This window comes from Amblyomma maculatum, chromosome 2 (genome assembly GCF_055883805.1).
Source record: "Amblyomma maculatum isolate TAMU_Amacu chromosome 2, ASM5588380v1, whole genome shotgun sequence".
NCBI lineage: Eukaryota > Metazoa > Arthropoda > Arachnida > Ixodida > Ixodidae > Amblyomma > Amblyomma maculatum.
The window spans coordinates 112,943,116-112,966,310 of record NC_139345.1 but is presented as its reverse complement, the minus strand read 5'-3'; the positions used below and the strand labels follow the sequence as shown (position 1 = coordinate 112,966,310).

Genomic DNA, 23,195 nt, shown 5'->3' with positions numbered 1-23,195 from the left:
CAGACCACGGAGAACATAGTATGAGAAGTATACAAGTGGTAGTTGTTAGGTCACTTGGTTGGCAGGTAATGTGACGTCATGAGACCATATGGGACACGGCAGAGGACTACCAACTCGGGCAGCTACTTTGAGATGGAGGGGTGATGTGGCAGTTAAACCCGCCGGACCTTGGTTCCCAAGTCAGACATGCTGCTATGCAACCAACTTCACATAGCTTATTTAGCGGAGCTTTACATCTGTGTCGGTTGGTCTTGCACATAATGTGTAAGCAAGGTTTAATGCAGTGTTGAAGCACTACGCATAGTCTACATTTGAATAGATTCAGAAGCGGACGAAAATAGAGTGACAGGAATATTGCTGATTTCAAATGTCAGCATCTTAGTTTCCAGCTGCACATCAAACTGACGTCAAAGAAAAATGGTACATCAGCTTTAAAAGTTGAAGTGGGGCATGTGAGTAGACTGCTAGAAGAGCTATCCTAATAGGAGAATTAAAGAAGGAAATATTTGAAAATCCAAAAATCTAAAATGTCTCTGTGTGAATTATTGTGAACCGAAGCAGATTGCATCGCCGCCTTCTGTTGAATTTCCATCTCTTCACCAATCGTGAACTCCATAGATTTTTCATTTCAAAGACTTGCCTTGTGACCTAAGGAAGTTGTTGATAGGCTAGAGATGATGGTTAGGAGCAATACCTGTTTCGTTTGCCATGTCAGAGGGATAACAAGTGAGCAACTTTACAGATAGATGTGCTCGATGCAAAACGGGGTTTGGTAAGGGTTTCTAATGCATCTCTGTAGGAAAATCTTACTTTATAAAAAACTTACTTCTCATATATGCATGGGCTCTTGTGAGAGCTTGCATAGCAAATAGCCTTCCTACGTAATCTAGATTATCATACAACACAGTTGCCATCATCATCATTGGTATCATTCTTAATGACACTAGTTTCTCTCATATGACAGTGACGTTAAATGTTGATTATGATAAGAGTGATAGTATAGTTTGCTGGCTGCCCTTGGGAACTTGGGCAGAAGTTTTTATATCTCCAGTTATCTCAGTGCTGGGGACTGTGTTTGTGTGGCAGTGAGAAGTCATGCTTGAACCCACGTGAGCCAGACCTTTGTCGCTGTTGTACCCCACCTTGCGCATATTAGCAAGCATGCAGCATTTATCTTGCTACCATACTAAAAACAAAAAAGAATGGAAAAGAAAGGTGCAAGATGGTACCAAAGAAGAGAGAATGCAAATAAAGTGACATCACAGAAATTTTTGGTTTTATCTACTTTACATTGGAAGAGCCTTATTCCTTCTCCCACAAACGTTTTCTGTTGCACATTTAAAAATTTTGCAGGTCAAGTCCCGGTGGCGGCGCAGCAGTGAGTTGGAGACGCGCGACGTAGCACCTGCTGCCTTGGCGCCACGTTCACCCGTGGCTCGTGACTCTCCTCCATGCGGGAACAGGCTCTCCAACATTCGAGAAGAAGCCCCCAGCAGCGGCAAAGAAAGCCCGCGAAAAAAGGACCGTAGTCCCCCGTCTGCGCCTCCGAAAGAGTGCAGGGAATCCACCAGAGAGTCAAACCGAGAGTCCAGAGGAGGAGGAGGGGGAGCGGGCAGTAGGGAGCCATCCGAGCCATCCGGTTCCTCCAAGAGTTCCAGGGATGCTGACAGGGCAGAAACGAGCAGGGACAGAGGGAGCAGCAGTGGAAGCAATGGTTCAAGTACCACGAAGCCTCTAGGCTATGAAGATATTGAAGAAAACCTCTACCTCTTCGAGAGGTAAGACCGCATGTTGCTTTATGGCAGGTCCTCTCAAGCTGGGCTCTGCGGAATGCTTCTCGGGTTTCACAAGCGCCCAAGTTCATGCATGTCTCAACCCAAACCTTTCCCTTCAATCATTATATGGTTGAAAGAGATAAGTAAATATGCAATGTCAGCGGACGTCCAAAAACCCCAGTGGTCGAAATTTCCAGAGTTCTCCACTACGGCGTCTCTCATAGACTATGTCGCTTTGGAAAGTTGAACCCCACAAACTAAACCAAACTAAAGAGATAAGTAAAGATTTATGTTGGGACAGTTGCACTATAACTTGAAGAAAAAAGGAACTGTCACTTGAGATAGGACTAAGAGCAGAAAAGTTTGGGACAAAATACTGCATTATATAGCCAGTCGTTTACTAATTAAACTTAGGCTTTTTCTTTTTTTAAGTCTGTGCATATGCATGCCCTACTTCACGTACATGTTGTGTAGGAAGAGATGGAAGCCATGAAATGTGAGGGTGCACAGTGAATAATTCCGTCTCCTCAATGGTAGGGTCCCGCAACCTTTTTCTCCTCAGTGGTTGCCTCTGAACCGGTTAAACTGCGATTGTTACTGAGATGTGTCTCTGAACGCAACCCAAAGGTAACATACACTCACTTAAGGCAGGAAATGATTGCGTGGAAGCTAATTTTGAACAGTGTTATCATTGTCGTGCCGTCACCTCGTGGTTCAGTTCACGACTGGTTTTTGCGGCTATTAAGAATTAAAAACATCACATAATGCAACCTAAAGGGGAACAGCCCCCGAAAAGATCTTGGTAGCTTATTTTAATGTTGCGTTTAATAAAAATCAGAAAAAGTTACACTCAGAGGATTTGAACAGATGTTTTATTTGCTCAGCGCTAAGGTAAGTAGTGTCAGTTCATTGCGCCATTGAAGCAATGGGTACGTCAGGCTTTAAATGCGCTTCTTATTAATTTTTACAATATTTCCGCTCTCTGTCGCCAGGGGACGCTGCTCAGAGGACCCTACCATTGAGAAAACGGAATCTCGCGTGCACAATGCATTTGAAAATTGTTAGCATTATAAAAACCTCAGTGTGAGAAACTTTCAGTGTGAGAAACTTTCAGTGTGAGAAACTTTTCTCGTCCCTGCAATTGTCTTGCATTGGGAGAACACCAGTGTGAGTCGATCAGCGTCTGAAACAGTGCTCAGCTGAATTAGGTCGGCTGGCTGATGCTGGCTGGCTGGTTGGTTGGGTCACCATCACTGCAAAATCAGAAAGTTAAAACTGAAATTAAACGGTAAAAAAAAGCGGTGGCCAATTTTCAGTGGAGACAAAAAAACAGGCACTCTGCTACTGTACAACGTTGGTGCACAGTAATGAATCCCAGGAGGTTGAACAATGCTTTCAATTCAAATACTGCTTTGAAGCAGGACTGATTGTTTTTAGTATGGCATTGTAAGAGACATGGTCACGTTGACGATGGCAGGCGCAAGACAAAAAGCAAGAAGGAGGTACGCCGCATGATCTGCGACTGCTCGCTGACCAAGGATGAGAAGGACCGAGGCATCATGGGCTGCGAGGAGGACTGCCTCAACCGCCTGCTGATGATTGAATGGTAAGGCCATTTTGGAGTCGCTCCTTGCCTTGTAGCCATGGCAGGACGCAGTAGGTTGGCATGCGCTGTGAAAGGGAATGATGCTTAGGAAACTTTTGCGAAAATTCTCCTTTTTTTGGTCATTCAGTTTACTAAATATGTGCCATTCATGTCTCGATTCCCTTGCTCGGATGCATGGTTACCTGTACCTGGGAAGTGTTTTTGCCTACTAAAGTGCCAGGGGGTGTGGTGGAGCTCGCAGTTTTTCTTGCTGCTACGTCCATGGTATCATTTAAGGTGAGTTTGGTTGTGTGGGCATGTATTGATGCGTAAGAACATGGTAGAGAACTCTGTTACTTCACATGAGGGAATGCGCCTGCCAGCTCATTGGGGGAACTCTGGATCTCCTTGCTCATTCTTGTGGATTTCGCTAGATACAAGGGAGAGGTGTGCTTATTTTTATGCATGAAAAAATAAGAATAGTTTTTGCGAATCCTGCAGTTGCATTATAATTTCCACGTTAGCACTATCGCACTATTGGCATCATCGGCTAAACAGCCGACCAAACCGAATCAAGCCAGAGTTGCTGTGGCATGTCGCATTTCATATTTGCTTGCATGTGTGATGAGGGTTAGCTAGGCCACTTGTGTGCGGTGCGCTATGTAAAGTTAAAATTCTCATGGGCTTAATGTCGTGGCACTATCGAAGCCCAAGAAGAGGTAGTATTTACAGACATTTTTGCAATATTATAGTTCTGAATTTCTATGCTTCGTTACACCGAGAAAAGGTGAATACTGTTTGCATTTGGCACAATGTGTGGATGTGGCGTCAGCGTATTTCACGATGGCAAAGGTGGTTTGAAGCTGAAACTATAATTAGAATTTGAACTAGAAATGCTCACGAAAGAAAAAAAGAAAGGCTAAGTAAAAGTACAGTAATGGCAGAAGAATGAGAATGCGAGAGGGCCTAGTTGGCGGAATGTTTCACAGGTTGTCTACTAGTGTGGCATAGAGGAATAGTAGGGGGACCATCGGTCAATGGCCTTCTTGCGAACGAGGTGGTACCGATGCCAACAGCTGCCCAACTCCCAGTGCAGTGTGGCATAGACGCAGACATCACAGAGAGACAGTGTAGGCAGAACGGATAAGTATCGAGTCATGCTTGTGTGACAGGCCTTTAACTGCAGTGAATTCAACAGCATACAGTAAGGGAAGGCATGACTTTGAGGACACAACTGTGGGCTGCGAGTGTTTACACGTGCCAGTTGTATGTTAGCATTTTTTTTTTTTTTCCCTGTATGCGCAGGACTTCTGTATGGCTGGACAGCCAATAAAAATCGGTGCTGTGTCGTGTCCTGCCTTACTAGGTCTTGTCATTTGGCTTTAGTTACAGAAGTCTTTTGATGGCTAGCATGTGTGTTTTTTTTTTTTTTTTTTTATGTATGCAGTGCGTTATACCGTGCCGAAAATATTTGTCCTGTTGTTTAGGGGAATCTCTCAAAGTGGAGCAGTTGTAATAAAGGAGCATTAACTTATTAGCGTCCACTCGAGAGCAGCCATATACTGCTATAACAGAAGGCTAAACAGATTCTCAAAAAGTTTTGGTTGGAAGAAAAATTCATCCCAGGACTAGGGCAAATTTTTCTGCAACTAAATATTTGTGAGAAAACTGAATAGCTTCCCTTCGTAGCCGTATGGCTACGCTGCAATGGAAGCAAATCTGCTATTACTCCCTTCATAGATGGCGTCCAAAAAAGGAGTCTGCTTTGAGTGGCTGATTTTCATGCGGTAATCTCCAAGCCTCCTGCTCAAATGCGTAGTATAGTCCAGTTTTGAGTTGGCATGCCAGGAGGAGTCTGCCTGTAACAGCAAAGATATGAAAAGACTGAACTGTTGTTCTTTATAGCTCCTTAACTACGCCCAAGTAGGTGCTGATTATAATAACGCTTTTCTGTTAAAAGCTTACTGCATTAAGGGATGATCCCAAAGGTACAGTAGTGAGCAAAAGTGGTATACAACACTCATCCTGTGTCGGAACTTGGAAAAGGTGCATTGCAACACCATCTAGCAGCAGCCATCTGGGATTGAGACAGTAGTGGCGATGGCCCATTTTATCGACATGCATGTGTTGTTGCTCTCCCTGTCACTGTCGCTAGTAGTGTTTCGATTCAGTTTTCCTGAGCTCTGCCACCAGGTAAGTGCTGTATACCACTTTTGCTCACGACTGTACATTCATCTCGCAGTGTTAATTATAACTTGGATGGTCATGTAAGCGAAGTCTTTAACATAGTCTTCTCCTTTTTGCAGTGGATCTCGGTGTCCTAACGGTGACAACTGCAGCAACCGGCGGTTCCAAAAGGTGTGAACGAAAAGTCATCTTTATTGCACCTGAGTACTCAGTTTTGCGAAGTAACTTCGCCACATGGCAGTGCAATCATCAATTCCATTTGTCTTTTGCAATGCAGAAAACCTACATTAAAGTGGAAAAATTCATGACTGAAAAGAAGGGCTGGGGTCTGCGCACCTTGGAGACCTTGTCCTCGTAAGATTTGGCTTGCTACTTCCTTTTTGGGGGGGGGGGGGGGGGGGGGGGGGGGGGGGGCTGTTTCAACATTATGAATCTTTCATGCAAGCTTTATTACCTGTTAAGTCATTCACTGGGAGAAAGTTTGCCTTTTTTTAGCCTGCAAGTCTCAAGTTATGTCACAGTGAGTTTTATACACATCTTACGCGGCTGTAAGGCTTTTGCAGTGCTATTACATCGCATCAACCCCCACCAATCTGAGGGTTATCACATAAGGGGTGGGTGCAGGTATAGACAGTCGTATGCACAAAACATATTATTATCCAATCTGATGAAGAGGGGTAAAGATAAAATACATTCCTTGTAGGCTTGACATTAACTAGATTTGAGCCTGTGTGACTGCGTGCCTCCCTCCATCAGTGTTTCTTTTCCTGCTTCAGTTGTGGCCAATGCACTGCTGCAGCATGCATTGATGGTGCATTTACCTTTGTACTGTGTAGAACTTCTGGCACCCTCTACTACGGCATCATTCATAGTCTGTGTAATCTTGAAGTGTTAAACCCTACACATTGAACACTACATTAAATTTTGCGAGCTTTTAAATAGGTGCATGTCCTCCATCTTCACTCATCTTCATTCTCTCTGCTTTGGTGTTAAATGCGTTCAATTTATTCTGCTTCATTTATTTCTGGAGAAGCTTTTTCAGCCTATATATTGAAGGAATACGTACGCCCTTCACCCAATACATTCTAGCACTTCTTTTTTACTGCACAGCAAGCTGTTTTACAGTTTATTCACTGTGGACAATGTGGAGGGCTTCGTGCCTTATTTTATTAGCCAACTTATCTCTGTTCTATGTGACAAGGATGCATGCAGAGTTTGTCTTCTCTAGCTAGTGGTGTTCCTTGGTCCTTTCTTTTCGTGCGTGGTTCTTCTGTGTTGGCGTGCACTATTTGAGGGTCCAGAAGTGACCCCTTTTGCCCTTCGGTCATTGTGCACACAGGGGTACGTTTGTGATGGAATATGTTGGCGAGGTGCTAACCCCCGAAGAATTCCGCAAGCGCGTCAAGCAGTACGCCCGCGACAACAACCAGCACTACTACTTCATGGCACTGCGTTCGGATGAAATCATTGATGCCACTCAAAAGGGCAACGTGTCACGCTTTATTAACCACTCCTGCGACCCCAATTGTGAAACACAAAAGGTTAGTAACCACCTTTTTTATTTATTTTCTTTTCCTTTGTTTCTGTCATAGTTCTATTGTCTGATTCCAATATAGTGCTTATTGTGTGTTCAGTTTTTGTTCGTTTGTTACCCATACCTAACCACTTTATGTAACCATGTAGTGGCTTGAATGCCTTTCTCAGCTCAGAAGCAGACTCATTGATGTTAATGTTAATGCATGAGGAGGAGAGGAGAATAAAATTAATGGTGTGGTTGTTCAGCCTGAGTCTTAAATGTGATTTTTGCTCTGTTTATTCTGCCTTCCTCTATTAAGTTGTCAGTTCTTGCTAAGGGCAGAAGTGTTTCCTGCTTTCCCTCTGTCAGTGCGCCTGCATGCTTTTTGAACCAGCTTTTTTTCAATATGGCCGCTGAAGAAAGCAGTGTTAAGAGGTGAAGCTTTTGATTTGTTTGGTACCAGCTTTATGTGGTGCTACAGCTTGCTTTGTTTTCAGGCCCTAGAAGAGTACCATAATTTCACGATTCTAACGCGCCCCTGATTGTAACGCGTAGTAATACTTACCGCCTGGAAATCGCGAAATAGGCTTGGTGCCGATTCTACAGTGCACAAGAAACAATGCAATGAACAAGCATCTGAAAATTGCTTAAAACGTGGAACAAAATTGGCACACGCAAACACAGTTACGAGACATGGACGTTATAAGCCACTCGCCGTCAGAGTAGATAGACAGCTCTTTCTCGCTGTCCACCTACCACGAAAGGTCATCTTCAGCACCATTTTTTAAATGCATGCACGACCATTGTGGTTTTGAGGTTTTTCAGTTTTGAATCCGATTGTAGCGCGCATGTATATTTAAGCGCATCGGTTTGAAAAAAAAGGTCTGCGTTAAAATCATGCACATATGGTAAATTCCTGGACTATGCGCAGAACCTTACCGCATTTTTGGGAGTAATACACAGTTCTTGCTTTTATCCGTTTAATGCGTGCCACATGCTTTTACACTTTAGATTGGATGTACCTTCCTTCTTTTTTTTTTTTTCTTGGTCAGTGTAATTAGGCAACAGACCTTGTGATTGTTGTGATAATAAATGGGTTACAGTGGACAGTGAACGGGGAGCTCAGGATTGGTTTCTTCACAAGACGCCCTCTGAGAGCAGGGGAAGAGCTAACCTTCGACTACCAGTTCCAGAGATATGGGTATGTCTCCACTGCTTGTGGTCTTTTCCCCTCTTAAGCCATTAATTAGCCTTAAGGCTGTTTTTGCTGTCAGCTCGTTCAATCCCAAAGGCATTCCCAGAGTGGGAATGTGCCTAGAGCAGATTGAGAAAGTATGAAATGTCATTTCTAAGGCAATGTAACTTTAAAAAACCATTAAACGCATGAGGGTACAATTTGATAGCGCCTCATAGAAATACATGTAAGCAAAGTTTGCTGTAATATTTTTTCCGTTTCACAGAGTACCAATTGGGGGTGCCCGGTTGTTAAAAGTTAGTGTGTGCTTTGAAAAAAATGTGACAAAAGTAATCTATTTTAAAACTCCGCTAAATATGCTTGTTGTGAAGCCATACATACTGCCGACAGGCAGCCTTGCTCTATCACCTGGTTGTTTCTCCCAATCACGCAGCCTCTCGTATAGCCTGATATGCTGAAGCATTCACTAAATTTGCGTTCTAATACCAGTCATTCAGTATACCGTATTTACTTGCATAACGGACCTACTCTCAGGATGACCCCCCCTTTTTGCCCCTGAAAGTTAAAGGGGGGTGGGCGGGTCGTCGGTGCGCCCCTAATTTTTGCTGCAGCGTCGTTTCATTCCAAGATGCTGCGCAGCGATAACATCATATGGCGTTAGCTCCTCCTGCGGTTGGAGGGAGGGTGGGTGAGGGTAGCATACACCGTTGCACGGCAAAGTTGGCAGAGTGGCAAGACATTGCACCCCCTTGGCATTGCACCCTCGTGGCTTGCTCGGTGCGCGGTCTAAGCTGCTGTAAGCCCGGTTATGCAAGCCTGATTTTCATTATGTTCGCTTTATCACGCCTAGATAGGGCAGGCGCCGTCCACTGTCGCGAAACGTGAAATCGTTGCAGCGCATGATGGCAGCAAACACCTTGTAAAGTAAATGAAGCTAAAACTCGGCGTCATGATTCGCACGCACTTTTTCTGTTTAATAGACCCTCCACCAAAACTGGTGTCAATTTTTTATTTAAAAAGAAAGTAGGCCTGTTACGCGAGCATATAGGTACACTACTCAGCCTAGACAAAACTACATTCAAAAGACACTTCCATAACGTCATGGCAGGGGAACAAAAGAGAACAGCCCGCTGTAGCAGACGACTCTCTCTCATGGAGTGCAGACGACACTGGCGTCTGCGAACGCGGCTTGTGTTAGTAGAAGGAGGGTTTTGTTTGTTAGTTACTGCTCACTGCTTTTTTGTTATTGTGCTTAAGGACTCTCTTCAGCTTAAAATTTTGCATCATTTGAGCGGCAGTATTTAAGAGGTAATAAAGTCTGCGCAGCGTTGGACAACACAAAAAGCTGTCGCGATTGCGAGGAGCACCCAGTAGATGTGCAAGAATGACGTACCTCTCAGAAGCTCAATGCACATTTATCAAAGCATTTTAAAAATAGTTTGACTTCAAAATGATGTAGCATACTTTGTGGCACATTTTCTTCAAAGCACTAGCCAGCTTTTAACCATCAGCCGTATTTATTAATGCTCTCCAAAGCTGGAAAACTATTTTGGCAAGCTTTCATTACATGTGCTTTCATGGGTCGCGCTCCTGACTCGTACTCCTATATGTTCCCTATATTTTAAAGATACTCAGTGTCTGTAATGAGATTTCAGTTTCGTAATCTGTTCTATGATGTTCTTGGTTACTCTCCATTGAGTGACGACATCACAGATACAAAACGAGATGAAGATTTCTTGAAAACTTTTGGCTCCGTGTATTTCAGTGAGCTCTAAGCCTTCTTTTCATCCCCAGTCAGCCCAGACTAGTGACAGTAGCACAACCGCATCTTGTTTCTGCTACAGGTCAGTGTTGTTCGATACCAGACCATGTCTATGCCCGTAAAGCAAACTGCATTCAGTCTTGTATTATAATAATCCTCCTTAAAGCTATAGTTAACGAGTGTACTATATTCCGAATGGAAACTGGGGGAGTTCTGCTAGTCAAGAAACACAGATTAGGCTGTGAACTTTTATATATTCTTTTCATCATGTTCCAGTGTATTCTTTTTGTCGCACAGCTTATCAAGTTGTGCTTAGCTATTTTTGTTCACATGTGTGTGAGCTGTCAAAAGCAAATGGGAGGCAATATTTAAAATAAAATTTGATTTCATCGCTTTGATTTAACACATCCTTGAAAAGATATAATCCCGTGCATAATAAGTACATAGGACACCTCAGTGATGAAATCTTTTGCGACACGTAACCGAATAATACGAATTGCCTTATACATATGTCAGCATATGATGACAGTGTACGCACATATAGACCTATGTAGTCATCATATTTTCTCTGCGGGACTTGTAAGAAAATTGCAGACAGCAGAAGTGTGCTGTATTATTTTGGCCGCATATTCACATGTTGCTTAATTGTGACTGTAATACATAGTTACCTGTAAAACTGTACCATTACACTTTGTTTGGATTTACCCTATCACCTTTGGCCCAGATGAAGACAAGTCCCATTGTCGAAACCTTGGCTCGGCTTGCGAACTGAGGCTCCCCCTCAGCCCTTGTTCAGTGCTCTCATATTTGGCTCTGTCACATTTCATATACTATTGACAGCGCCTGTACTTTGTGGGTGTGGTATTTGATTTGTAAAATGGTCTGCCCTTGATGCATATTGGTTATTGCTACCGCTTCTGTAGCAGATTTATACATTAGCAAAGCTGTTTCAGTTTCGTGCATGTGGATGGCATTAATTTTGTATTAGAGTTTTTCAAATAGGTGGATGGCACTACAAGTTATTCCACAGCTGCAAACAATGGAATAAAATAGCTTCAGCTTTTAGGGTTTGCATTGTGGCATGTCTGTTCTCTTGACACACTCCCTGATGAGAAAAATATTTTGGGGACGCTTAAGCTCTGCCTTTAAGGACGTGATGTGACAGCCTTAGTGGCTCCTGCTGCAGCTCCCTTTGTGGGTCCTCGTTCATACTGGGGGATACATAAATCCTCTGACCCATTGTAATGGCCGTGAGTAATTGTCACGCAATGTTACGCACACTCTGTTTGGGAGGATGGTGAAAGGAAGGCACACCCATCTCCCCCCACTGCCTTCCATACTCCCGCAGTGACACCGCCGTTGCAGAGGCCTTCCCTCTTTTCCCCTTGCATATCGGGAGACACCCCCTCTCCACAGCACGAAATGAGCTTGTTCCTCCCGAGGGCCTCTGGTTTCTTGGCTGGCTGACGTGCACACGTGCGTTTCGCTTTCTTCGCCAATTAGGCCACCACCATCACCGAATTGCTCAACCGTCATACGCTGTGACTGCTACAGGCTGCACACACATATCCATGTGAGAGGGCAGAACATTCCTCTCCTCCTCTCTTTGCGTGTGCTTCCCTCTTTGGTGGTTTCTTTCACTCTCCCCTACCCGTACATGGATGTGATGTTTGCTCGCTACGGCGGTTGTTTCCGACTGTTGCCTTGCCATCACATAATCAATCAAGTGCAGTTCAGGTACGCAACTTTGGCACAAACCTACTGTAGTGATGACTCATTGCGTCGTGGGTTGGGGTCACAGCTCTGACTGCTAGGGCTGGCACGGTGGGGCTAGAAAGCGACTACAAAGTCTAGCCTTTTTGAGCATTATTATAAGCCCCATATCCTTGGCACCCCATGTTCAACACGAGCTGCTTACTGGAAGCAACATTTATTTTGCCAGAGTAAATATACAAGCGTAAAACAACTGCCGTAGCGAACAAACTTTCCTGTTATATTTGGGGCGTGGGAGCCGTATGAATAAAGAACCTCTCAACACGGCCGCTAGGTAGAGGGTAGGGTTTATTGCAACTTTTGCAAGAGAGCCACAACAGTCCCAATCATGTACAGGTGGTGAGAGAAACCACCAAAGAGGGGTGCGCATACGAAAAAGGGAGAAGAATGCTCTGTTTACCTCGCGTAGATTCATGCTCACGGCCCGCAATGGGCTCTCCGGTAGAAAATTTGAAGCGTGTGCATACGCGTAAACCCACCCAAAGACAAAGACATTGGGAGAAGCACGCTACTCCCGGGCTGTGGAGGGTGATCTCTCCATCCTTACAAGAGGAAAGAGGGAAAGCTTCCACAGGCACTGTTGAGTTCTCTGCCTTCCATCAGTTCAAACCCACGTATTGGTTTCGAACGCGGCCAGTGCAGCTATGCAGTATTGAATGAGGAGTGGGTTGTGAAGTATGGGCGGGGCACCAGTATTGAGCGAAGCTGGTGTGGCTCAGTGTGCTCATCATGATCTTGCTTGTCCTCCAGCAAGGAGGCACAGCGCTGCCATTGTGAGTCTAGCAACTGCCGGGGCTACATCGGGGAGGACACAAAGATGTCGCTCAAGTCTGGCCGCAGCCTGCCTCCCAAGAGGACCAGCAGCTCTTCTTCATCCTCCAAGAGGGCGGAGGAGCGCAAGCGGGACACGGTGGAGGACCTCGCGGTGAGTGCGCTACCATGTTCTTCTTTTCTCGTTGGTCCCTCACCTGACTCCTTTTATGCACCATTTGTTTTTAATTAGGATTCCTAGAGTTTGCTTCGGTGATTCTGGCTTTGCAGTTCAAGTTCAAACAGTGCGTCTTGAAGGCAAGAGACTAGCACACAGGCACGGATCAGACACCTTGTGGTATTTGCTGTCAAGTGCTATACCTGCACAAGTAACATCTTGCTGCAAGGTTGTTGTGCATTTAACATAGTCACTGTTACAGAACAGCATGTTTCAGGACTAATTGGTGCAGCTCCGTTTGGGTGGTCCTGCTTAAACTTTAAGACGAGGACATAAACGAATAAATGAATCAAACTCATTGCCAGCTTTCAACTTTAATGAAAACAGATTGAAGAGTGCTGAATATATTCGCAATGGCTGTATGTAAGACGGCAGATCCATGAGCAGGGTGTGTTTCATGGATTCTGATGGCTGACATCACGGAATGTGAAAAATTCGAAGAAAGGAACCTGCAGGTTAAGAACACCAGTGGGAAAAAAGAAAATGATTCAGGCTCAATCCACATTGTGTACTCCAGGGGCTAAGGTTCGTTTTTGCCATGTTTCTTGATGGCACCTTGTGTTCATGACACGGCTTGAGCCTGAATTTTCAAAAATTTTTTTTTTTCCACTAAGCGCTGCCAGATCCGCGCCTTGTGCGATGTTCACAAGAGAGCTTTGCATTGCTGCTAGCTTGAAGATAGCTGCCAGCCGACACGTCAGAATAGCGCGCTGTCAGCATTAGCCGATTATGCTTATCTCTCCACCAGCAACAAAGCAAAGCTGGCTTGAGCAGCACAGGGGGAATGAGCCTTGCATCATTCCACCAACTTGCAGATGTGAATGCTGTAATCGCTTTGCGTTTAAACACACGGAGCGTACATAGGCAGAGCGTAAGAAATAATGGCGGGTTCTTAAGGTGAACCCTAACAGCATTCTCTTGAGTTCACTTGGGAAAAACGCTTAGGTTCCTCTTTTGTTTTTTTTTTTTTGTTTTTTTTTTTTTTTGTTTTTGTTTTTTTTAATTTTGGTCAATCTTAACTGAGACTTTGTATATTCCTCTTGGTTCAACTTGTTTTCATTGAAGATGAAAGTTGGCAGCCTGTGCTGTTCTTCTAGCTACGCCCTCGTCTCAAAGTTCAAGATGACTTTCCCTAACATACTGAAATAATACATGGGTACAGCCTAACAAACAGTACCGTGCACAATGAAGTAATTGTAATAAATAGTAATGGTAAGTTTGCAATACAACTTGCTATGTCAACATTGTTTATATTATAATATGCAGAAAATAGAGCTCGAGGTTTTTTATTCTTTCACTCTTGTTTAAAAACTTGATACACAAGCCAAAAACTCGCAACTTTGCTCTTCACCTTCCGTAATGGAGGTGTTAGGGCTGGAGGTAAATAACAGGGATGTGCCATAGCAATGCCAGGAAAATGGCCTAGGGTGGCTCGTTGTCATTGCCTCACTGTTTTCATAATAGACTCGTCTCAGCTGAAATGCTGCTGCTGTTAAGCCTAGCCTTTTGAGCAGTGCAGTTGTAAGACGGAGTAACCGAAAATCATATATTTAGTGCTTGTGTATTTGTACACATTTTTGTGTGTAAAAGTGCAAAATCATTTATTTTCTAGTTGGTTCGGTTTATGGAGTTTAACGTCCAAAAGCAACTCAGGCTATAAGAGACGCCGTTGTGGAGGGCTCCGGAATTTCGACCACCTGGGATTCTTTACCATGCGCTGACATCGCACAGCCCTTGGGCACCTTGCTTTTCATCTCCATCGAAAAGCTACTGTCGAGGCTGGGACTCGATCCCATATTCTTGGGCACTATTTAACATCTATAAGTAGCAATTTCTCAGCATTGCCTCCATGGGGCAAATGGCCATTAAGATTAAGGACTATAGTTCTATGAAATTGTTTCTTTCAAGTGGTTGTGCTTCATTTCTGAGGAGAGTAGCACAAAACCACATACTTGCTGGTCAACCTGTGAAGAGCTTAGTGTTTTTGTTGAAATCCGTTTAATACGGCATTCATACAAACTACGATCTGGTCATTATTGGTATTTAGCAGAGTTCTCCTCTATTGTTTGTAGTACAGTTCTCAGCATCGAGATGATCACACTAATGGAAGGAATTGCATTTTTGCTGACTGTTGTAGCAGCAGTGATATCATAGCAGTCACTGGTGCCTCAATTGAAAGGTAGTGGGGTTTTTACAGACATGGGAGACTGAGGAACGTGACGCTTGCGCAGTGTGCGAGATCAAGTCAGAGCTTTGTATCGAGTCTTGTCCGCTTAAGGGGGGACATGGCTCCTTAAAGGTACTTCTTCAATTTTTGACCGCATTTGATAAAACCTGGTATTCTGATTGTTTCTTGCACTGATTTCAAATATGTAACTATATTTCCAATTGGCCAATTATTTCACGAGATAATGGAATTAATTATTCATAATTTGCAGAAACAATTAAATATAACCGCACTTTAAAAAGTTAACAGAGACGTATTGCTAGATACTAGAAAGGATAACGAATACAATTTTAGGAGCACTTTTTTGATATAACAAATATTAGCAATGTTATAGCAGTTGAAAGTTTTCAATTTTGCTCTAAATCAGACAGGAGGGCACCCACATTTGGTACAGTGAACTTTGAACTGCTATAACTTCGCTAATATTTGTTATATCAAAAAGTGCTCCTAACATTGTATTCACTATTCTTTCTAGTACCTAGCAAAGTGTCCATGTGAATTTTTTTATAATGCAGTTATTTTTTCATTGTTTCTGCAAATTATGAATAATTAATTTCATTTATCTTTTGAACTAATTGGCCAATTGGAAAAATAGTTATGTTTGGAATCAGTGCAAGAAACTGAATCAGAATAGCAGGTGTTATCAAATTTGGACAAGAATTGGGAAAAATAGTATTAAGAGCTATGTCCCCCCTTAATTACGAGGGCAGGAAATTGCATGAATGGTAACGGAATGCGGCACCACTTACAAGCCTCGCATATGTCTGTGTTTGCAGCATTTTTTACGTGGCTTAAAGAATGTGTGCACTAAAGTGCCTTCTTTAGAATGATGTTTAGTGTAGTAGTATAGTTAGACCAACACTACATGGAATTTGCTTATGCCTGGCAAATAATTTATAATTGACTTTCTCGTATTATGAATTTCATTTCGTCTGTCAAACAGCGGCCGTGCCATCAAAGTCTGATAAACATGATGCATTTAAAAGCTGCAACATAGTCGCTGTTTCATCATTTGAATTCATTGCAACCCTGCCGGCCTGCTCCAAGAGCCAGTGTGGTAACAAATGAAGAAGCAGCTGTAATATTGTTGTTCCTGTTTGCCTCGCGTTACCCGAAAGCAACTTCGATGTCGATGCCACCAATTTCGTTGTTAAAACAAATTAAAAAAAAAAAAATTAAAGATGGAATTGAATCGTAAGCTGGTTATTGGGCATAGGTGAATTTCGCTTGCTGTTTTTGCGAGACTGGGGATACCTTTCTTGTTTGAAGATACTTTGCATTTCAATACAAGGAAAGAGCACTACCAAATTTGGTGCCGGTATGTCTTAGGTCAAACTTCCTCAAATCACGCGGTGCTTTAGTTCATGGTGGCCTCACTGAAAGTGGTAGGTCATGACATTTTTGGGTCGTAAGCCGGATTTGTATGAGGCATTTGTGCTTTAAGTGCAGTTCCATGCTCGCCACTGTTTGTTGGTAGTTTTCATGGTAATATGGGAACGGTGGTGCTTATTGGAACTAGTTTTTACCCAGCATGATGACTGAGTGACTGTGGTGTTGGGATGCCAAACCCGAGATGAAAATATGTCCACACGTTGTACTACATGCATGCATGTTCAATCCAAGGTGGTTGAAATTAATTCGGAGCCCTGTGTTGTGGCATCTCACATGGCCCACGTGCAGAGTCGGCATGTCAGACACCATGTAATATATTGTGATGTCAAGTTTTATATGTGTAATACAGATATTTGCTGTGCGCTTAATGACGTAGGACAGTATGGTAGCTTTTGTTTATCGAAGTAGTGGGGATAAAAAAGTTGTTTTTGTTCTTTGCAATACCACGTACACCATTGATGGTAATGCTTCACAGTACTGAAAGAGCTCTTATAAATGATAGTTTATTGAGCAGTCACATTTCTGCTCTGTGTTCATTTCTTTCCTTTTCTTTTTCTGGCCTAATTTACTGGAAGCGACTGGAAAGCAGCCAATCGGTGCTTGACATTTGCCACATACGCATACTTCTGTGATGTTTAGATGTGTTGCTCGGACATGTAACACAGTCTCCTGAAAGGGCAATATTTACAATCTTCAGCTCTACCAGTTCAGTCTGCCTTTTTCACAAGATTTGGCACCCTCGGACAGTGCAAGAAAACGCTTTCTATATATATATATAGAAAGTATAGATAAGTGCTTGAAAACGGACATACTATGTAGCACGTACACAATTCTGGTTCCACAATCCAGGCATAGTCGTCTGGTGTGACATGTTAAGTGCGTGCTTGACAGCTGCCTCCAACTGTCGCTTGCACCTGTCACTAACATGACATGCGCGTGTGCAGTAGAAGCTGGAGGTTTGTTTTCAACTCGTGGTGTAAAGGAGGAGAGCTACACATGTTTACGGTTGTCTTGTGGAAACGAATTCTTTGGAACCTGATGTTGACTTTACTAGATGCATATACTGTAGAATCTCGGGCGTTACCAACCTGGTTTGTACCGATTTTGAGCTGTTACGAATTCATAAATTTCCTCGACCATAATGCATTGGTTACGAGTTATGACAGTGTTTCTCAAATGGAGGTCCGCAAAGTGATTTTCGTGGTCCGCTAAACCCAAGACTACACACGCAGAAAGAAAAGAGACCAAAAAAAAGTTCGTGATAACTCTGGTCAGGCTAGACACAGTTTTTCAGGCTTAAAAGCACGGAGGTTCAAAGCCGACTTCAGTTTCACAAGACATAAGAATGCGAGAGGAGTGCGAAAATGGAGAGCACGCGCTAAAGAGAGGGTGAAAGAGATCATCTACTACGTTTTTTTATGCCGGTATTGGTGAAACTCTAGCACTGGCTACACTGCTAGACGAGGCTGCTATGCAAAGCATCTCAGGCCCCTTCTAGCGGCATGCGTACCGGCGCGCTCGTGCTGGCTTATCAAGTGCGTGTTTTTTGGAGGCCTGTTTAGCTTTGAATCAATCCCAATTTCGCGACCTCCTCCTAGAACCTCGGCAGCAGTCCGCACAAGATCTTCTCCCGTTCTTGAGGGGTCCCTCACCCTTTCCAGTTGTCTACAAGGGGTCCGGGATATCCATGGCTAAGAACCACTGTCGTACGATGTGCACAATTTGATTTTCCGAACACTCTGCCGCTCTACTGATATGAATGTGATATGATACGAAGGTGTGAGCCGCGATCGCCAGTCATGCTGTACACACAGGCTTTGCACCAGCTCACAACCTGCACCTGACAGACTCCTTGATCACTGGTCTCACTGTAAAAACCGGGAAAAGTTGGCGCGCGACCCTTAACTCGCTGACTTCATGGCCGCCAATGACATAATGCACAGGGATTAATTAGCAAGCTATTGCCGCTAATTAATGAACCCTCTCAGCCGTAAACAGAAATGTATGAATGCATCTTCTGTGCTTCTTTCTGCTGATTTTGTTAATTCTATGATATGAAAAATCAGATGTAGTTATATCACGATTTCGTGAGATTTGTGTCACCGAGATTGTACTGTACATTATTGTGCCATGTAGAAATGCAAGAGCTGGAGCTCGAAGAATTAAGAAAAGAAGGCTCTGAGAAACTGCCGTATTTCTCATAGACAGAATATGTTTTTTGTCCTAGTTCCATATTAACACTTCAGCAAACCACTTAAAAGAAGAAAGAACCTTTTCAAACGAGGAGAAACAAATTGCAACATGTTTGGAAAATGTGATATTCTCCATGTGTAACAGATGCATATCCGTCTCAAGCGGGGGGAAAAAGTGGCAGTTATGATTTTAGTCCTTGCAATACCTAAATTAGTTAATTTAAGAAAGCAACTTAGTGCTTACATATGTAGGAAGATTGTTAATACTACAGTATATGGTCCTCCTTGGACTAAGCAATGAGTTGCACTTGGTTATTTTTTGTACTTGGACTGTCAAACCTTTCTTACTTTGCACAATATGCTGGGTGATAAATAGCATCTTTTGTTTTTTTTCTTGGTCATATTGTGGCTTTTCATAGGAGCTTTCTATAGTTTCGTCACTTAGCAAGCATGGTCATTGTTCGTCAACTCTTCCAGTACACTTAGTTGCATTTGATAGCATGTTGGAAGTGCTTGCTGGCTCGTCAGTGCTGTCCATACAAGTCCAATTAGTGTGACCCGAGTAGGCGCAGACATCCACATTTAAATGGCAACGGCTAATCTCGGATGTTCCGAGATTGGTTTTGCATAGCAGTTTGTTAAAGCAAGATGATTCTGCAAACCAAGTTAATATGAGTGCGCCGACTGCACACATCCGCTGGAGTAAAAACGCGTACAGTGCCTCTTGCAGTTGCTTCATGAAGGCCTTTTGAGGCGTCCCATAATAGGTGCCCATGCTACTTCAGTCGTCTGCACTCCAGACTGTGGCAGATAAGTATATTTCAAGCTCTCTAGAGAGCGTCTTGTTGTCTAGTACCACTGAGGCTAGCTGAGACAGCAGAAGCCATTCCTTCGACTATGCCTTCTACTGCCTCTTACATAAGGAAGGCGTTTTTAGGCGTGGTGTCATAGCTACAAACAATCTGCCCATACTATTTCGGGTCCTCTGTGCACTCCAGACTGTGGCAGATGAGTGTTTCAAACTCTTTGGAGAGCGTCTTGTTGTCTAGTACTACTCAGGTTAAATGAGACAGCAGAAGCCGTATCCCGAGGGCCCGCCCTAACTCGGCGCTTCTCTTGCAGCGTCCGGCTGTCTGGCCAATAAACTGCCTGGGCCGTCACGAATGGATATGTGACCACTTGAGCTTCGCTATTGGCACTCTCGGCCGAGGTAAATAGAAGACTCGCTCCATTACCTCTTGAGCCACGACACACACACGTCCGCATGTTTCGGGACACTGCCACACATTTTCGGCCATGGCTGCAGGGAAACCCAGCCGACACGAAGCAACAGTTGCATGACACGGGCAGCTGCCCCTTTGAAGAAGAGAAGTAATACTCCACTCATGGCACACAATTGCGCAACACTGCCTTTCAGGTTGTCGCCTCCGCCTCTGCCGTGGCACAACGCAAACAATCAGACAACATTTGAAATACCTCCAGGAGAGACCAGCCGGCCAGTCACTTTCCAACATGTTGTGAAATGCCAAATGGTTTTGCTCTCTTTGACTGAATTTATGTTGCCAGTTGCCACTATGACCATTTGAAAAAGCAAAGGGTTGCTAAATGATGACCTACTACTGCAACTATAGCCTGAAAAGTCATGGGGAGGGCGGGCCTATAATTTGTGTTGGTACTCTTGTTTTATTGCACATTACTGTACCCCTGCCTGACTGTGCTATACATCTAAATGTCACTGGCATTACTAGATTCCATCTTCCTTATCATACTCAAGCTGTATGTGCTAGGTAGATATCACGATATGGCAGCACCTCTTACGTTTCATTCTGGTTATTGGTTCCTTGAGTCGGTCACGCGAGAGCAAATCAGAGTTCTTAAAAAGTTTGGGTTAACAGCATGGTATATCAATGGCAGTAATAGGTTTTTTTTTTTAGATATCTCGTCTTCTTAGCATACAAATGTGATGCCTGTTTATGGCACTGTTTCGTTTAAGCAGAGGCTGCTGCATTTGGTGCAAAGAACAGATAATGGTTTGGCTAATAGAATACACGTCAAGGGAAATAAAATGTAGAATGGGGCAACAGATTTTCAAACGGTAATCAGATTAGGAAATTTGCAGAAATCAAGTGGCTATCGCTGGTGCAGTTTCATTTGTTTTTGTGTTACCAGTAATCAAGGTGCGGGAATTTGTGTTTTGCCGTTTAATATTAGTATTACCCTTAGAATGTTTTATTTTTAATATTAGTATTACCCTTTTTTTATTTTTGCTGCCGTCAGTAAGGGCATAATGCTATAAGAGTGGTAATTAAAAGGATTGACTACTAAATTTTGAGCTCCCCCTTTTTTCTTTTTTTTTTTTTTTCTACGTGAATGTGCCTGTTTTAACATATCCCATTTCTGGAGTTCTTTATTAGTAAACACAATAGCAGCGGCACAGCAGCAAAATTAATGTGGCAAAGACCAGTGTAGTATCATAACAATATTAATGGACTGTGGTGCCATCCAGTGGCATGTTATACACCGACATATATTATGGTGAGGCTACCCAAAAGTAATAGAAAATAATATGCCTCTGCCCGTGCCACGTTATACACCGACAGTCAAGAGAAAAAGAAATAAGCTAAAAAAAAAAGGCTATAGGGTATGCAGCACACAAAAAATTTAGAACAAATGCTTCAAGCACTTCGTACGCATTCAAAGGGAGCCTTGTTTTTCGTCAAAGGGTGCGCTGTAGAAAGCATAAAAAAATATGTGAAAAGCGTTATGGAAGAAAAATGATGCACCTAACAACAAATTAGGAGGCATGTACGAATGTTTTAACTTCCAAATATCAATAGAATACGAGTAAGTGAAGAAAAACTGCCATCGAATATTGAATCCCTTATTCGGTACAGTGGAATGTTGTTTGTGCAATTCTCGTGGGAATCCAAATTTAAAACATATTATCTGAAAATCGTATTATGTATCCAGAACAGGCCCCAAAAGGTCGCAAATGAAATATACTTGGCATGAAACTTGATTTTACTTCTGCGCTTTGAATAATTTGCCTTTTTTGCTCTCTGGGCTTCTTGTTTCTCGGTGTCCAGGAGCAAGCTTTTCTGAAGCTCGTAGAAACAAATTTCAGTTTCATCGCTTAGCTCCACAGTCTTTTTGAAGCTGCTTAGAGCATCTAAAACTTCGCACTCTGTCAACTTCACGGAAATCGTCACCCACGCACGAAATCTTGTCAAAAGATAAACACGTGGAGATGTTATTGGCGCACAGCACTTTGTCAGGGTACCAAGGTCAGTGCTAGCAAGGCTATGAAACTAGGGAACCCACTGTGAAAAAATAATAAATAAGCTGATTCTCAGTGACAGAAGTGGGAAGAGATGGAAGAGAGAAATGAGAGCAGGGTTATTCCGCGAGAAAATTGTACTGAAACATTGGCCACGACTGTTACCATTACCGCAGCTATTCTCTCTCTAGCACTTTTTAGCAGCCTCTTGGGGGGAAATTCGAACTATGCGAGCTTTTCGTACATTTTCGCAATCAATCGTATCGACAAGAGCTCACTGTGCCTGGCGCAAAGTTTTCATAGGGTGATAAATAGGTGTATTTTGTTACCCTTATCGTTTACAATTAGTACATGGTTTTTGAAATTGCAGCGGGCAAGACTAGGCTGACTGCGCACCATTCAAAAAATATATGTCGCATGTCCAGACATGTATGCTGCTTGGAATTTTCAGCATAATGGCTATAGCATTACACCTGTAGTGTGGTCACGTGAAATAAATAACTAAATGAAATCCACACCTCAGCACAACTGGTAGCTAAAAGTGGCATAATAGGTACCGCATTACTGCAAATTTCAAGGGATCTTTAGAGCTGCCCCAAATTATCTAAAGGTCTTCTGAACATGGTGCCTCAGTCCCTCTGTCCCAGCCAGGAAAAAAAAAAAATAAAAAAAATTGGGGGGCAATGAGTTTGATTAATGCAAAGGAAAAGAGAAAAAATCAGCCTTTTTTAGTCTGCCTCTAGTATAGTAATGAATAGCACATTAAAAAGGCTTTTGTTTGTCATGTCTTGTTACTTCAGTAATACTCAGGGTTTTTTCATAATAGTATCCAAGTCTTTCATTATATGCAAGTCTTTAGCCTTTTGTCTCTTCAGTATCCCCTACTACAAAAGGGAGACTTCCCTCTCTCCGTTTTGCCACCTGTCCACCGGGGCAAGTGGCAAAGGCTTTCAGCACATGATGAACAATTTTTGCCTTCAGTTCAGTTCAGTTCAGTCGTTCAGTCGTGTCCGACTCTTCGTGACCCTATGGACCATGTCACGCCACGCTTTCCGGTCTCTCACTATCTTCCTAACATCACATAACTTCATCTGCAGTGCCTCGAGGATGCCATCTAACCATCGCGTTCGCTGCCTACCCCTTCTCCGGCGACCCTCAACCTTTCCCAACATCAAATCTTTCTCCAGCGACTCCTCTCTTCTCATCAGATGACCAAAGTAGCTGAGCTTTAACTTTAGAATTTGACCCTCCAATGAGCAGTCAGGGTTTATGGTCGACAATATCGACTGGTTTGATCTTCTGGCAGTCCAAGGAACTCTCAAGAGT

The 23,195-nt window shown here is 43.2% G+C and overlaps 1 protein-coding gene across 11 annotated transcripts in view; it reads left to right on the top strand.

Moving 5' to 3' along the window:
• Nucleotides 1–23,195, top strand: part of Set2 (SET domain containing 2) — a 95,556-nt gene that overhangs the window by 47,445 nt on the left and 24,916 nt on the right. For all 11 annotated transcript variants that reach the window (XM_084595092.1, XM_084595101.1, XM_084595098.1 and 8 more), the window contains 7 exons: nt 1,354–1,778; nt 3,253–3,381; nt 5,667–5,718; nt 5,825–5,901; nt 6,887–7,088; nt 8,167–8,264; nt 12,544–12,718. In XM_084595092.1, coding sequence (XP_084451218.1) covers nt 1,354–1,778; nt 3,253–3,381; nt 5,667–5,718; nt 5,825–5,901; nt 6,887–7,088; nt 8,167–8,264; nt 12,544–12,718 — 1,158 coding nt within the window. The remainder of the gene's footprint in view (nt 1–1,353; nt 1,779–3,252; nt 3,382–5,666; nt 5,719–5,824; nt 5,902–6,886; nt 7,089–8,166; nt 8,265–12,543; nt 12,719–23,195) is intronic.